The 17737-nt window shown below is 40.5% G+C and overlaps 1 protein-coding gene across 2 annotated transcripts in view; it reads right to left on the minus strand.

The window, feature by feature from the left end:
- Positions 1–17737, minus strand: part of mgll (monoglyceride lipase) — a 49091-nt gene that overhangs the window by 14213 nt on the left and 17141 nt on the right. For both annotated transcript variants that reach the window (XM_080897941.1, XM_080897942.1), the window contains 3 exons: positions 12913–13049; positions 2713–2823; positions 2184–2273 (listed from right to left, as the gene is read on the minus strand). In XM_080897941.1, coding sequence (XP_080754067.1) covers positions 2184–2273; positions 2713–2823; positions 12913–13049 — 338 coding nt within the window. The remainder of the gene's footprint in view (positions 1–2183; positions 2274–2712; positions 2824–12912; positions 13050–17737) is intronic.

Genomic DNA, 17737 nt, shown 5'->3' on the forward strand with positions numbered 1-17737 from the left:
AAAATTAGCTGGAAGCTACAACACGTTTGAACTGCATTATAGATTACAGTATATGCTGGAGAAATACATTTTATGTGTTCAAGTTGTTAAAACTCATACAAGTAAATTAATATTTAATTTTTTTAATTTTAATTTGTTAGAATGCTCAATAAAAACCCCACTTAAATGTTAATACAACTTGTAATAAATGCAAGATCTTGCAAGCCTAATCATTTTCTAATTTCTCGCAATATACAACTATGAGAAGATATGTGTTACACATTTAGAAAGGGTGTGCACAGCCTAGAATGAACAAGCAAATACATACTGTAGTTTTCTCCAAATATGGCATAACGCTGAAGGGAGAAAAGTTGTTCTCAGGGAGAAAATATGGGCATGAAAATGAAAAGACTCCTGGGAAATCTGTGGCAGTTGGAGGGGAAGCGGGAACAAATGGTTGCTAATAAATGGACAGTGAGTTTTATTTAGAAATAAAAATGTGAGCGAAGCAGGATGATAAAGTGGAGTTATGTTAAAAGGAAGCAGAAAGGAAAAAGGAGGAAAAAGGAAGCTAAGGAGGTAAATCGGAGAGGGAATTCCCTGTTTCTCTGACATTAAACATGTAGTTACAAGTAGCTGTCACATAAGTCATACAGTTACTCATGTCTATTCAGCATCTATGTAAGCACAGCTGTGGCTGACTTTGACAGAAAGAGCATTCCTCTATTGTCACAGGTGGCTTGACTAATGACACCACATCAGCCCAGGAGACTGTGAAACCTCGTGCTGTAGACGACATCCTTCCATCTAATCTATCATCGAAAACTTTGGGCTACAAAATGAAATAAATTAACTTCAAAATGTTTTGATGAGAGTAATAGTTTATTATTTCTTTTCAACCTATTTTTTTCACTGTTTTTTGTATTAAATGTTAAAGATTGTATTTCACGTTTTAAAGATAACGTGCAAGAATGTAACTGCTGCAGGGTCTTGTAGCATGGTGGACTTTGTATCTTTATGTATGTGCATCAATGCTTCGTTTATGGTTCTGCATCATGCTTTATCATCCCTCATTTTAAAATTAGTAACATTTTGCATTTGTTTGTTATGCGACAATCAGCAAACTGATCAGTGGACACTGTTGTGTGCATCTTGAATATTACACAACTAGTGACACAAGTAGTGTCACTGCATGTTCACTAAATAACAATGACTTGCAGTTACAGGAGCAAAAAGGACCAATACAAAAAAGTATTCATTAAGCTCATCATAAGATCGTTTGTGAGCTGATTGGTGGTAGATGATGAAAAAAGAAATATAAATCCTGCAACAGCAAATTTCATTTAGTTTTTTTACTTTTCTCCTGTCTTTTGGTGAAAGAACATCTTGAGGCCATGAACATTTATGTACCGAACTTGACTGAGACGTTCATTCCCACTGATCCCCGCTCACAATGAATAAAACAACATAAGGCTACCGAACGGTTTCATATTCAGTTGTGAAATTGAGCTTTCTACTTTACTGAAAACACATGAAGAAAAGGTTACAGTGAGAAATCAGAGCAAAGTATGATCCACCCCTGCAACTTTCCTTCTAGTAACAATATCGTATCACATAGTCTCATTATGCAGTTGGATACCTGTGTGCCTAGATTACCTGTTACATGATTACATCCTTTGATTCAGTATTTATCTGCTATTGTTTATTCTTGTATCTGGAAGAACACAACTTCCTCTGACTGACTGTAGGAAGCAGAAGCAGCAGGATGTAGGAATGTTGATGTAAACTAGGCATACACACACACACACACACACACACACACGCAGACTCAAATTCGTGCAAAATTTAGGCGTGGTGACATGCCATGAGAATTTGTTTCTGTTTCTCCAGGGATGTCTCTAGGGGCACTACAAAGTATGGGTGTGTAGCATGTACTGTGTTTACAAAATAACACAACCAACAAACGCACGCAAACCTGTCCTGCTGTTTGGAAAAGGCGTACAGTGTCTACAAAGATGTGGTGTTTTGGCATGGGATTGGACAATAAACATAGTGTGACTTGACATTAGCGTAGACAATCAACCGCGGACAAATTTACACCTTGAAAATTCTATTTCCCACAGTCTCAGTGAGTGATATTTCAATTTCAAACAACAAGAGTGCTCAGCCACCCAAAACACACATTGCCAGCATCAGTCTCTCACCTGCCTCTTGTCCCGTGAGAGCCATTTGGACTCGATGGAGCCCATAGTGAGGCTGGGCAGCATGTGGTTCAGCAGTTTTGCCATGAAAACCTACAAACAGAGAAGAGCATAGCTTATTTTCATGTGACATCATTCATGAAGACTGTTTCCTTCTCCTATTTTGGTTTTAAATATTGCACTATTATGTATTAGTGTTAGACTTTTAATTCATAAAATAAGGAATAAAAAAGTCATTTATTTCTGTTAAAACAGCCTCCTCTGTGAGATTTGTCAGAGATTGGCCACACTTGGGACATACTTGTATCAAAGACTCAGTGAGAGGCCATTTATGCAGCTCTAGTGATACCTGAACTGATTGTTGCCTTTGAAACACACAAAATAAAAGGTGCCAGTATTATAAGTATTATAGACACCATCCACAGCAAACCTGAGTAAAGTAAGATAACTGCCTCTTGGGTTGGGAGAGGAGAGAAAAAGAACAGAAAGAAGAGAATAGTGGTTTAAAGGGTCGGTGATTGGTATGTGGTACCTTGAATGGTGTGGCTGACTCCGGGTTCATCTGGACCAGGGGAGCTATCAGAACCACTCCAACAAAATCACCAGGTCTTTCACAGGCTGTCAGGATTGAGATAGCACCACCCTATAAAATAAATGCAGAACATATTAGCTTAATGAAACTGTAATACAAATAATATTTGTCAAGCTATTTCTTTAAATCTATTGCCCGCATGTCATGCTTCTGTCACTTAATTTTGAATTTTCCTCTTTAATTTTATATGCTGCTTAAAGATGTCGTATGTAAAATATGATATGAAGATTCTTGCGGTTACCAAACTTGCTTACATTATTTAAAATTATCTAGAAAAGTAAAACTTAAAATATTTTACTTTGGGCATGTACAACATTTTTTTTAACGTGTGAAAATCCTGGTTTGGGAGAAATCGACTTTCTTTTCTTAAAATTATAAGACTGAATGGCAGCTGCCTGGTGGTGTACAAAAAACACATTTAATAACGCCAACATTCATGTAAATTTCCAGAAATCATAGCCTACTTGTTGTGCACAGCTTTCTTTATGTAAGAACTAATTTTTCTTTGTACTTCTGTCTTCATCCGCCTATCAAAAGAAGCAGCTAGCTAACAACACAGCTGAGCAGAGGGAGGATGCTGTAATCTTTATATCCTGTCATGCTGTCACGAGCATGAGCCTCCAGTCATGAGTAGATGAAAGATTCTGCGGTGCTACGGTCGACAGCTGTTGTTTGATAAAAAAAACTATATAACACACCAAAATAAAGGTGAGAGCACTCACTAGGCCAAAGAAAAAGAAGCACATATATCTAAAATAAAAAAGAAAATGGCAGTCGTGGAGATTTCACCAAAGTGGATGTTGTCACTGGTCGCTGTGTACTGATCAGTGCAGTAGTAACCTCATCATGTACGATGTATGATATCTTCTTATTTAAAAATAAAGCATATTGTTCTCAAGGGACCCAAAATAAATTGAAAAAATGAGAAAAAAATTAACAAAACAGAGAAAACCACAGATAACAGCATTAGTTATAAAGACAGGGTTTCAGTAAGGAGACAGACTCGGCACGTCTTACTTCTTTAGACTCCAATAGAGGAAAAGGAGTGTCTTTTCTAATGTGATCAAAGTGGAAAGGTCCTAAAGTAGGTGAAAGGTCTTGATGCAAGGAGCAGTAGGAAAACTATTCAGAGGTCACAGCTAACATGAAACAAGCCATCTTTTGTGTAGATCTCCAACCCTATTTTTTCTTACTATTGTTCCACACAGAGAAATGTCAGTGTGGGACCATGGGCCCCGGGGGCACAACACTGCTGAGCTCCACAGAACATCCGCACCAGGGCCACACTATAGCACCCACGCTGACATTTTTTCATATTGTGATTTCAATTCTGTAACGTAGGGCCACGACAATTAGCAGCTCCATGGCAGCCAAAACCTAAATCGATTCGTCAGGGTCGACTCTGGCACGGTTTCTCCTCTCGTATGCAACAAGTGCATGACACACACACGCACGGGAGCACAGTGATTCTGTGTGGGAGACTAATTGGCTTCAACTTTGTTTATGTGGGGAGCTTTCTTTGTCACCTACGTGAATATTCATCAGCCCGGGGGCCAATCACAGCCTCGCTTTGTTGAAAAAGGGTACCGAAAGGAAGACAAAACCGTTCCCACCAGAAAACTTCACTCTGTAAAGACACAAGTGCACGCTCGCGCATCGCCGCCTGCATGCAAACACACAGGGAGTATGAAAAAAAGAGGGCAGCTGCCTGAATCTCCCCTTTCTTCTTATTTTTGTCTTTCGCTAAAACATCTACATGTGAACACCAGGACGCACTGCTGCAAAAACAGAAGTAATGCTCAACTTCAAGTTGCATTTTTTTTGGTGGTGGTGGGTAGTGGTGGGGCTGCTAAAAGCTGCAAATTGGCTGATTGGTTCAGCATATTTAGTGCCTGTTAAATATCACCAAAAAATGCCAATGAATGCAGTTGTGTCAAAGGGTCTGCACTGATAGAGTGAGATAAGTGTGAATAGGGAAGGGAAGAGAGGGAGACAGAGTGACAGATGGATGACTGGGACAGAGAGGCTCTTTCAGAAGCTGATAAGAGGCCCTATACACTCTTCTACCTCTGAACTAGAGTTGACAAAATGAATGCTGGTATTGTACACAGTGCTACACACTGTCAGTGGGTGGACTCGAACTGTCAAAAAATAGCCCAAGGAGCTAACACTCTGATATTATATGGACTGTACAGCTGCCCCACTAACACTGCATGGTGTACACAGAGAGTACACCACTGACATTTTATGGAGTAGAAGGCTAAAATAGCGGCATTATATGATGTAGGCTTAATAAACATTATATGGCCAATAAGTGAACACCTGTTGCATTCAGTATGAACTCACCACTAAAAAAAAAACAAAAAAAACAACAAAAACAACTGAAGACATTCCCTTAATGCAATGGTGTTGTTCAATGGTGCCAAGAGGACAAATTAGGGAGTGCACCAAGAGATGTTTAACTTGAACTAATGTCTCACATTAAAAAAATGTCACCCATTATATGTAAGTTTTCCAAGCCGATTAGAAATGAAGAAGCGTTTTTATTGAAGCCACGGTGCATCACAAAGGGAATTTTTGTTTACTGTGAGTAATGGATACTGAGGGGAGATGAGACAGAGGGCTTAGAAGCTGAACAAATAGTTCCTAAGCACTGCTGAACCGTTACATAAAAGGCTGTCACAGAGGAAGGACAAGTAAGCCTCGGCCAGAAATACTGATGGAGAAAGAAATAAATGAGTACGAGTGGGAAGACGCCAAAGCTGAAGGGATTTTACAGCATCCCACGAGCAGATACAACGTGGACAAACTGCTAAAAACTTCTGTGTCACTGCTCAACCAAAAGAGATACAGCGGAGCCCCTGAAAAAAGTCGAGTGTTTGGTTTTGTGTAAATTTGCAACCGTAATGTGTTTTTTAGTTCTTGCTGTCGCACGTTTAAAAGTTCTCACACATGTTTATGTGTTCTGGAAACTGTGAAAATGAATTGTGGTAGTTTTTTCATCAAGCTGTAAATAGCTTGAACTAAAAACTTAAACCCACGCTACAAAAATGCTCATGTTCTGAGGTTTATATGATCATCAGTAGGTCGCAAATCACTTTCAGACTACTGTGACATAAATTACACTATAAGATCAAAGAATCTGAAATTTAACAGACTTTTTCCTGTTTCACAGGTCTTAATAAATATAATAAAATATAAAATATTATGAAAAACATGGTTCAATTGTGAATAACTATAAATTAAATTAACATTTTGATCAGTTAGAACTGTGACTTTCTTTACAGCGTCACTGCAGCTTGACTCTGCCGACTACATTACAGGATGTTATCACTCGAGCAGCCTCTCAACACACACAGCAGAATACCCAGGTGGTCTCTATTGTGTTGTCGTTTGGAGTTTTTGCGTCATCGTGGCCTGAGAGATTTATAAAACTGAAGAAGCAGAGGAACAGACTAATAGAAACAGGATGCAAAGTGAAAACACCGGGAAACTGGGAAATGAGGCCTGTAAAAACACAGTTGCACATCACTTGACCCGCGGCAGGTTTCCTGAAAACTGAGTTTGGGTTTTTATTTGTTTCAAAGGAAATGTCATGGTCTCCGTGCCTGCCCGGTCGGCCCCACAAGGCTACAATTGCTGTTGCTGTTTTCTCCCTCTCTGCCTGGGCGGAGCTCACTGTGGGCTCCCGCCCTTGGCCCACACACACACCTGACAACACTCACCCATCATCACCGGGAGCACTATTTGAGGCTGGAACACAGATCCTCTCGTCGCTGGATGATTGTACCCCTAACGTTAGTGTTCTCACAGCTCTTGTGCTTCATATCCGTGACTTGTGATTAGTTGGTGACCTGCCTTCTCGTCTGCTTCAGATCTCCCCCCCCCGGACCTGCGACCTCCCTGCTGCGGGAAAGTGTGTGAGTGTGAGCGAAGGAGACGTGAGTGGATTACCCTGTGATTCCCCCCGGAGTTTTGGATTACCCTGTGATTCCCCTCGGAGTTTTGGATCCCTTCACTGTATATATATTGCACTGCACTGTAAATAAACCACACCTTGGAGATACCTTACCGCTCTGCGTTGAATCCCTGTACCAGATCGTGACAGGAAACAAGAATGTAGCAGAGGATGAAATGAAGAGAGATGAAAATGAAAAAAAAAAAAAGTTATATCTAGGGAGAAGGATATGAAACTAAATGGAAAGGGAAACTAGTGACCAACTGACATTAGTGACACCAGTGAAACCTCAGACACACCCATTTCTACACTACACAGTCAACTACACAACTGACTTCATCTTCAGGGTGTTTTTTAGGATTTTCCTCTGGTTCCAGCTGTAACCTAAAAAAACTTACAAACTCCTCTGATGTTGTCTAGCAACAAGCAACGGGGTAAAAAATAAAGCTGACTTTTATAACTCACACCATTAAGTTGATTTAATTAAATTTTAGCACAAGCTAAAAGTTGTGCATCATTATGGGTGTGGCTGCTTCCAGCCTGCGATGTATTACCTCAGCTGATCTGAGTCACTGAAATGGACGATGTTTGTGGTCTTTACACAAAAACACAGCCACCCCCATAGACCATAGAGCAGTGACTACTTCATTTTTACATGTATACTTGTATTTATGGGTCTAAAACACAAATGAGTCATTTCCAAACTTGGCTTTAGTTAAGTCTCAGTTACGCTTGTGAAGTTTCATGACTGTTCGACAGGGATGTCTAACTCATTTTACATCGTGCGCCACATACAGCTCACTTTAATCTTAAGCGGGCCGGACCCTTTCTGTCTTTCACTGTGCAGAAGTTTACCTGCATTTTTAATCCTGGTGATTTCTTAATATAAGAAAAAGAAGAGCAATTATAACAGTATGTCATTTTTCTACACAACATTGAAATGCTGTTGTTGTAAATGAAATTATTTTGTCAGCATCACTCTTTGGGCTTAAATTGTAAGACATAAAAGTGTAAAGATTGAGAAAAAGCTAATTGCCCAGACTGCCCTGTAATTAGAAAACTGAAAGTTTTTGTCAATTAACAGAAAATATTCAGATATTTTTTTGTTACTGTGGACCCATTGTAAAAAAAAATGTGAAAAAATAGGAACTTTTCAGTCATTTAATTGTTTTCCACATAATAATTATTTGTAGTAGTAACTGTAGTTTGGCCATAATTGAGGTCATAGTCCAGTGAGCTGGACTGGAGTCTTTGTCAGACCAATTCTAGCCCCTGGGCTTTATATTTGACACCCCTGCTGTTTAGTTTCTTGCATTGTTGCTGTCAATAGACATCAATGCAGATAGACAGACACAAGCCCAGGTACTCAAAACTGCCTTTGAGAAAGTTAAAACAGGTTTATCTCCAGCTGGGGCCTCTCTGTGCTTCGAGTAGTCAGTCAGATGAGAAAAAGCGACATAAATCCCAGTCGATTTCATTTCCATTGCTATCACAGGTGGTACCAAAAAAAAAGAAAAAAAAAAAGGAGGACCTGAGTCTAACCAATAACTTAAGAGTCTTATGATTTTCAATGTCCATGAGTAAGTAGGGTCTGCTTCAGTCTGAGTGATTTAATTTTCATCACCAGAAGGGGAACAAGAAGCTCCCTGCTGCACAGACTTACACGCTTCCCTCAGGCAGATTTGAAGAATATCTAGGGTGTCCACAACTGTCCATGTGTACACACACAAGCATAATCCTTAGCCAGCAACAGAAAAGGCCAAAGGAGACACACTGAATGGATTTATTAGAAGTCCAAAAGAAGCAGGAAAGTGAGGGATGATGAAAAATAGAGAAAGAAGTTGGAAAAGAAAGAGATTTTGCTGTGACTTTGCTCAGCTGTCTCTTAATCTGCTGTCTAAACAAGCACTCTGCCTCAGCCTGGGATCCCACAGTGGAGTTTACACAAAGTATGTACTTCTGTGCTTCTAAGATCCCTTCATCACAGCCTCAGTCTGTATACAGTCCTACTGCACTGAAGCGCATGAGCCATAAATGGCTCGCCAAGGCGGACCCATTAATTAAACAGCATGTTGTTTGAAGCAACTAAAGGCCCAAGTGATGACAGTAAATATGACCTATTTAAAAGAAAGACATCAAAGAAGGAGGAGCTGTTATCTCTAATAGAGGACAGTTAGATGCAAAACATAGCAATTAAAATCTTTATAGCAGAAAATAATACAAAAAAGTATATCCTGAACTTAGCTAGTGATTGTCTGAATGAACTAAAGGGCCTAATCACAAAAACAGGCTTCATGAGCCAGTATTTATACACCAGCATGTAGAGCTTTGCTGGAAGGCATGGCGAAACAGTTCTGCAATGAACTCACAATTCTCTGCTTGATACCTGCAGCTGTGCACTAAAAATGTTTGAAAGCATACTTGGGTTAGTTTCGAAGCGTTCTGACTTGCACAGCGCAATGCTCAAAGGACTTATTGTTTTAGATTTTGACTTCAGTGAGTGATGTCAGTTTCCTTATGAAACATAAAGCCTCACATATGAAAGCATAAAAAATGTTGGCATGCAGAATCGGAGCGACTTGCTCATCTAACCGAAACAAGTTCACGGGAGTACAAAGTGACTCGACCTAGAAACACTGACAGTAATCATTTATTATATAACTCATCACTACCATTTGTGATCTGTTAGCTGTGCTGAGAGTTGGGTCGAAGAGCACAACAACGAGAGGCTGTGAAAACAGAATAAACCAATCAGTTAAAAATAGCTCCAAAGCTGGCCTTGAAGCTTTCCAGGCGTTGTCTAATTATTTTTAATGAGAATTCTGGTTCAGTTTTGTGTCTGCCGAATTCACAGAGCCACAGTAAAGGCTATTTGAATTTTCTTTTCATGTTCGCTGCACTGAAGTTTAAACCAGCTGAAGACCCAGCATAACTTTTTCTGCTGAACTTAACTGTTACGGTTAACAAGGGATTAAAGCGAAGCTTTAATTCTTAGTTTAGGAATTTTTCTTTGCATGTGTCAGCGTTGTTTAAGAAAGTAGAGCAACTTTGTGGTGCACTGCCCAGTGAACCTCCTGGTTTGGCCTTTCTGTGTGGAGTTCACACCCTGTAGCTCTCCCTCCACAGTCCACTGTGAAGTCAATTAACGATTCTTAACTGGCCATAGCTGTTTATGTGAGAATTAAAGATTTTATGCTTCTCTGAGTGAGCTATGTAATGAACTGCCATTTCAATTAGCACTAGCCCGGATATTCAAGCCTAGCTGGATAAGCTTTGAGGAAAACAAGTGGTCTACGCTTAATTGGTTCAGTTAAATGAACAACTAATACTGCATTTCACTGAATTTTCTTGTAGCAAAGAGTCTTTTGACCACTCAGAGTAGAAAAGTACAATATAAGAACAAGTCAAGGAGTAATATGTTTAGCTTCGAGAATGACAAGCAGCTAGCATAACGGTCTGTTAAGTTTAAGATAGGGTTTTGAAAGTTAGTTGGCTGTATTTAAAATGGGAAAAAAAAAACCCAAAACGAATAATTCTGAAGGACTGCAAGTAAAATACAGCAGCCAGTAGCTCATTACTTAGCACCAGCTCCTTGCTTGTACAGCAGCTAGCTTTAGCTTCTATTCAGATGTAATTAGGGTTGCCAACCGTCCCTTAAAAAACGGAATCGTCCCGTATTTCGAAACAAAAGTACACGTCCCGTATTGAGCTAATAAGGGACGCACTTTGTCCCGTAATACAGTGAGAATCAAAAGTAGTCTATAACTTTTAATGGAATTAACGCTTTGTTTGAAAACATAATTCCCAGCCCCTCTCCTGCTTTGTGACCAATGAGCTGACAGCACACTTACGAGTATGACAATTCAGATTACCGCTCATCTCATTGGTCAAGGAAAGGTCGCTTACGGAGAAAATACCGGAAGACAACAGATGACCACAACAAGAAGCATGGCCAACAGGGAAACAAACGCCGACACTGCGGTGCAAGTCTCGGACGACAGTACACCTAAAGCTGGGCAAACACTGTGCGATTTTTTCAGTCAACGTTATTCAGCTCCTGCTCAAACTGCACGATTGACTCGCAGGGGTTAGAAGTTGGTAGGTCACGATGCAGGGTCTCACACTATACCGCCCGATGCTCTGATGCGACCTGAGTGCTCACACTGTGCCTCCATAAAATGAAGGTTATAACAGAAAATCTGTCGCGCTCTCTCTCTCCGTCTTTCACTCACTCACACAGACACGCACACCACCACCATCAACTTTGCTAAATTGCTAATGAAAAACATTGATCGGGCAGCTGTGACTGAGCAGCAATGTAAATCCAACTATTTTCACGGTTGTGTGCCTCCATTGCTTGTGTCCAGATCACACGCTGCACAGCCGTGCTGCTCCATCTTTTACACCAACGTTTACGTGTTTGCGCGCGAGCAGTGTGAGCGGCTGTGGTGAGACCCTCACGAGCGATTGATGATCGGGAGCTGGTCGTGAGGTGTTAATCACTTGTCGTTACCCCACGTATACTACACGATGCACGATGAAGGCCAAAATCGGTCCGATCACTCAAAAATCGGCTCAAAATGGGCCTAAAACCGCACAGTGTAAGCCCAGCATTAGAGCAGCAATGTTTGTTCAGAGAAAGGGAAAAATGGGAAAAGGAAAACACCTGGCTGGAAAAAGTTAATATGGGCATGTGCAGTGAATATCAGCGCTATGTGGCCAGAAGTGTGATAATATAATTTATTTTGTGTAATAAACAACTGTAAGGATAGATGATTACAACAAATAGATGACTAATACATAAAAGTAATACATAGATGAATAATGATGATGAGTTAAGATGCGTAATCATGGGAACAAGCGGGTTTACAAACAGGAGCAGCTGATTAGCATTAAGCCAATTGTACTAAATGCACTAAATGAGCACTGTTACAAGAATGTTTTTCTTTCTATTGTTTTCTATTATTTTAAGTTAAGCAGGACAGAGTTCTTTTAAAGAAAGATTTACTTATATTCTCAAAAGTTAAGCATGACAGGCTTCTGTTTAAGAAGGAGACCTGTTTTATTGTGTTAATGTTGTCATTTTGAGCTAAAAAATAAATGGCTAAATGATCATTTGTTTCACATGTGTTCATATCACAAAGAATACACATCTACTTAAATCAAATTCAAGTGAAATGGTTAAAAAAATAATTTCACACACAAAAAAAGAGCTAGAAAATTCACCACACTGGGAAGGGTGAAGACAACTGGGTCGCCCGGCCCTGGCCACGAGGTGTCCCTTATTTATTTTTCAGGGAGTTGGCAACCCTAGATGTAATGTAGATGATACTGGAATCCGTAATGCTTTCATTTTGCTAGGTAAATCTGTTTCATTAGTGGATAATAACAAATAAGCTAGTCAATGATGAGGCAGGTCAATAGAAGATTTCTACGCAAACTGACGAAAGTGAACACTCTCTGTCTGTGTCTGTCATGCAGCCACATTTGCCCTTGAGCAGGTCACTGAACCTGCGACTGCCCTGTTGGAGGTTTTCCGTAGCAGCTGCAGGCTCTTGGGAATCTGTGGCACTGTGTGAAAGGTGAAAGGTAAACTGGGGTTTACCAAGAACAGCGAACTTCGCAAGCCTTCCCTGAACTGTTGGTCTGTTATACTTTAGATGATAGGTAAAGTTTGACCATTAAACAGAAAAACTGTAAGCGGTTCTCCTAGCAAGTCAATTAATAATTAAAGGTAGCAAGTTACTAAGTATTTTACTTAGTATATTACTTAATCACTGCTACTTAAAAAATGCCTGATTCTGCTGATATTCAACAACCAGTTTATCTAGACTTGCATGTCCAGAGCAGCAGTAAACCATGCAACTAGACGAGGAACACTTTCCCCATTTACGTGTCAAAATGTCACAGGAAGCCTCATCAAATATGTGCTTGAGCGGGACTTGTACATTGGTTTTCGCCAGCTCTCTCGCTCTATTTGTGTCAAGCATACTGTATGAGGATCTCAGGCACATTATGCAATTTAACACCAAACAAAACAGGAAAACCAACCTGATCAAAAGACAACACTGCTCCCAGGACACAGAACAAGACAAAAGCCAAGGACATCATTGTGCAAACAATTCCAAAGACATGCATGGTTTATTCCAGGAACTGACACACATTCATGGAAAGTGTCTTACCATGGAGTGGCCTACAATAAATACAGGTAGGTCAGGGTGGCGAGACTTCATCAGGTCAATGTGCTGAAGGGAGTCTCTGATATAAATCTGAAAGTCCTTAATGTTCATCCTGTCACCTTCGCTCTGGCCATGGCCAACTGTGGAAGAAAGAATCAGGAAAGTTTAACACATTATTTAAGACCTTCAAAAACAAGAAAACTTCAAATTTTTTTATGAAAAGAGGGCAAAGTAGCATGATACAAGGGTAATTATAAGCCTAGAGTTATAGCTTATAGCAGTTCAACAAGTTGAATTAAACACAAAACTGTTGAAAGGGTAACTGCATGAGAATAAAAGGCAAATCACAGGCATACTATAAAAATATGTTTTACATTTATTCCTTAAACTTTTTAAGGACTGACTGCATCCACATACAATTCAACTCAAGGGGAAGCCTTCTGCTTTGGTGATGAGAGACGTAAAGAAAAATAAAGGAAATGATGGAAAGGGAAACAGAAAAAACAGGGAGAGTAAGAATAAAATGGACTAGTAGAGGAAAAGTATGGGGGAAGAGTTGAAGTGAAAAAAATGATGGTTTAAGACAAAAGAGGAGGGAAAAGGGGGCAAACAAGAAGATGAAAGCAAGAAAAGACGAAAACAGAGATGATAGAAGCGAGCTTGACAGATGGAGAGGAGGGAAAATATCTGAATATGTATGTGCACATCCATATATTATATATATGTGCTGTCCTCAGGCTTTCTGCACCAATAACTGAGAGGTGAGGCTGGCTGCCATGGTAACCACCAACCCAATAACACTAGCTAATAAACATTCACATGTGCATCTCACACCTTCTCTCGTTGGCTCTGTAATGTTGAAAGTGTGTCAGTGTTTAGAAATGCATGCTTCCTATAAAACACTCCAAAAAAGATGGGACGCATTCAAAAAATGTATGCTTATTTTGAATTTCAAGATGTTTTCAAGTAAACGTGGAAGGGTTTACCACTTTTAAGAAGTTTGTGATGTTTCTTTTTTTTCTTTTTTTCTTTCTTTTTTGTTGTTGTAAAATTGCAGAGCATTGGTGGATGGTTATGTAGATAATGGTTTCATTATCTACATAACCACTACATGACATGGGATTAGAAGAATTCAGAGAAGTCTCTAAGCAAGAAAAGGGCTATGAAACTAGAACTCAGTGGCTACATATAAGCATCCATTATGGTATGAGAAGAGTAGTTTTTTTACATGGCCTGGCTAACCATAAATGCTGAACAGTATGTGAACATTCTGCCATCATTCCTCTCTAGGGCCCATGCGACCATCCCAGGTAGGCAGGGCAATCCCCAGCAAGTTGGAACACAAGTGTCTACAGGCACTGTCCCAAACTTCCATGTCCTATTTCAGAGGTGTGTCATCTAAGACAGTCCCACAGCATCAAGAGCTTCTCATCTACTCCAGTCCCTGATCCTCTACGTGTCATGGTCCTGGGCCATGTGGGCCCAGTATTCTCAGTTCCTTGTATTTTTGTATTTCGTTCCTTATTTAGGTCATGTTTCCTGAGTTGTCCTGTTATGTTGTTCCTTATTTGACTTCCCCTTGTGACTCTTATCCCCTGTGTGCCCCTCTATGTATCTGTGAGCCCTCATCTCCCCTCGTGTTTCATTTCCATGTTTCCCCAGCCCACTATGCCCGTGCTCTCTCTCTCCTCCTGTTTGCACCTCTGTGTACTTCCTGTTTTACTTTGACAGTCTCCCGTCAGTGTTGTTTACTCCTGCCATGTCTTGTTATGTTTATCTGTGTCAGCTGTGTTCCCATGTGTGGCCACTTCCCCTGATCATCCCTCTTGTGTATTTAGTCTCTGTGTTTCATGTAGTCTGTGTCGCGTCGTCTGTGTTTCCACCCTCTATGTTTCCATGCCCGGTCTATTGCATTCTTAGTCATAGCTTTACCTTAGTTATTCCCAGTTTAGGTTTCTGTTTAGCCACGCTATCCCTGCTGTATTTGTATACCTTGTCATCAGCCACAATAAAAGGCTCGCTTTTGTTTAAAGTTCACTCCCGTCTGCTCACCTGTGTTCGCACCTGGGTCCACCATACACACCACCGCACGGTCTGTCACAGCGGACCGTGACAGTACGAAAGGCATATAAGTTGGATTCTAGAGCGCCACTGCCCGACAATGTCTTCATTTCAGGTCAGCAGCTCCACCCTACTGAGTAGTTGGACAGTTTACCAGATTCCGCTTTGGCTGACTGAAAATCATATTCAATCTCCTCCTTAGCACAAGCCACGCATGGCTTGAGTTGCAGGTACCTTCCAACCTTCTACGAATTCCAACCAACCAAGGTCGACAGGACTCTTTCTTTCAGCTTGATGGCTGGGGTCCAGCATCTCATTCGGAAATGGCCACCACTGCAGGCACATGCCCCCTCACAGCTGTAGCTCATCTGAGGTGTGGATCTATTCAGGCTCAATGTCCACAGTCTCCCTCAGGATGCTGTTGAATCTCTGCTGATGGTGGGAGTTGAAGATCTCTGGGGTAGGGGCCTCTGCTATGTGCTTGCAGCACATCCTCAAACTAAACGTTTTGGCACGCCAGGCTTACCCAGCATCCTTCTGCACCACAAGATCCAACTCACCACCAGGTGGTGGTCACCTGACAGCTCAGCTGCTCTCTTATCATGAATGTCAAAACACATACAATATATCCAAGCTCTGAAATACAGAAAACATCTTTTCCAGGAAAGGGTTTGTTTATTTATTTAGTAAGACAATGCCAAACCACATCACCACAGCATGGGTTCATAGTAAAAAAAAAAAAAAGAAAAATCTAGGTGCTAAAGTGGCCTGCAAGAAGTCCAAACATGTCACCCAATTTTTCTAAAAAGAATAATATTTCCTTTTTTTTAACATCTGATAGTTTGTCTTTTTGTCCTTTTGTTTTTCATCATTCCAGCTTCTTTGGAAAAGGGGTTGTACAAGAGCACGTCTTCACCCTCAGTGCTTTCCTGTCCATCAATAGCATCAAAAGCAATCATCACTGTGTGCAAATCAATGTCCAATCACAGCTTCAGTGATGGAGTGGTGTAAACTTGAGATCAATGCACAGTAAACCACCACCGCTCTATTCTTTCAATGGCTTCTCACCCCATTAAATCCATATCTTCTGTTAGTACAGGTAATAACAGGTATTCCTGGAAAACACACATATCCCCGCACACACCTAACCTTTTAGACAACTGATGGTTATGATAAGGCCATGAGAACATTCCAGGACTCAGATCCAACAAACCGTTTCATTACAAAAGCTGCAACAGGTAAAAAGAAAACAACCAACCCCCACCACCAAAAAAGTCCTATTTCCTCATCCTTTTTGCTTTGAACAAATGTGCATGTTACATACAAAGATTTTAGAAACAGTTATGAATCAGAGGAGAGTGAAAATAATGAATGTCAGCACGGCATTTACAGAATAATTATGAACGGTACCTAAATAGATTCAGAACTTCAGAACCTTTGTCGAGCTCAGGGAATCTGGGAATTTCTTTCCCTTGTTTACCAAAGTATAGACAAATGGAAAACTGCTTTGCTTCAATGACTTTTTGTTTTCCTGTGGAGGGATCCACCTCTGGTGTGTCACTGCTCTTTTTACCCACATCTCTGCAAATTTCCAGACAGGGAAGGAGACAAACCCTCACACATTTACTGAGAAACACAGCAGGCTTTTGGACTCTCTGTGGCCATAACCAGTCAATAAGTATCTGAAAATGCCTTGTTGCCTCAGTAATATGGTTTACAGCATCGTGGACTTTAAGTTCTAACCTGTGATACTTGCAGTGAATGAGTCAGGTTACGACTGAGCTTTTCATGTAGGAGAGAGAGAGAGGTCCTTTTTATTAGCCCATCATAGTATCTGCATTTGCATTATGAGATGCAAAGTCAAAAAGCCGTGAAGAGCATTTCTTCAGAGATACCCCTTACATAAACGATTTCCAGTAAGCGTTACAGCCCCCAGAGCATGGCAGATCAACAGATCTCACGCTCTCAGAGATCTAAGATCCAGATCAGGAAGGTGGTTAAAATCGACACTCACTAGTAATAAAGCATATAAAGATAATAAGAACTACAAAGGTTATTATTAATATTTGCTAGCTAGCTGGTTTTTGAAGTTTGCATTTTGCTTTTGCATTCTGTAAATCAGTAACTTTCAAAGAAACAACAGCCATCTGCAGCTTGATCTGTGAATATTGTTAACTGGTAAAAAAAAATAGATGCAGCCTGTTCTAGATAGAAAAAAGAAAAAAAAACACCAGTCAATGCAGGGTGTGAATGAATGAAAACCTTACCGGCCCACAATTAGAAAGAAAACACAAGAGACAGAAAAAAGGAGAAAGAGTGAAACATCTCATCTGCGAACTCTATCAAGAGCTGCCCAAGGCGCTGTGTGTGTGTGTAAATGTGGAAGAAATAGATGAAAAACTGGAGTCTACAGGGACTTGTTCCAGTTCAGTATTTTCCATTTAACAGTGTGACATTTTACTGCGAGGCATTGAACAAACTGCTCCTCTGCGAGCAGCCTCAGCCGTCCTTATCATTCACTGCAGTTTATTATCTGTCAGTTCTTTATTAGGATCTTCACCTCTGTAAATATTTTCACATTTCTGCCACTGAGACTTTTTTGTCATCTCATTCTCACTCTTTTTATGTTATTATGGAGTTTTATTGAGTGCACAGACTGATGTTCAACGGCAACTGCTGCACAGTCACATGGATTTAAACGTCCCTGCTGTATTTAGCCCACGAGCACATCGTTCCTTGTTGATGGAGGCATCGGGACAGACATTTC

The sequence above is a fragment of the Rhamphochromis sp. 'chilingali' genome (assembly GCF_963969265.1).
Source record: "Rhamphochromis sp. 'chilingali' genome assembly, chromosome: 12".
NCBI lineage: Eukaryota > Metazoa > Chordata > Actinopteri > Cichliformes > Cichlidae > Rhamphochromis > Rhamphochromis sp. 'chilingali'.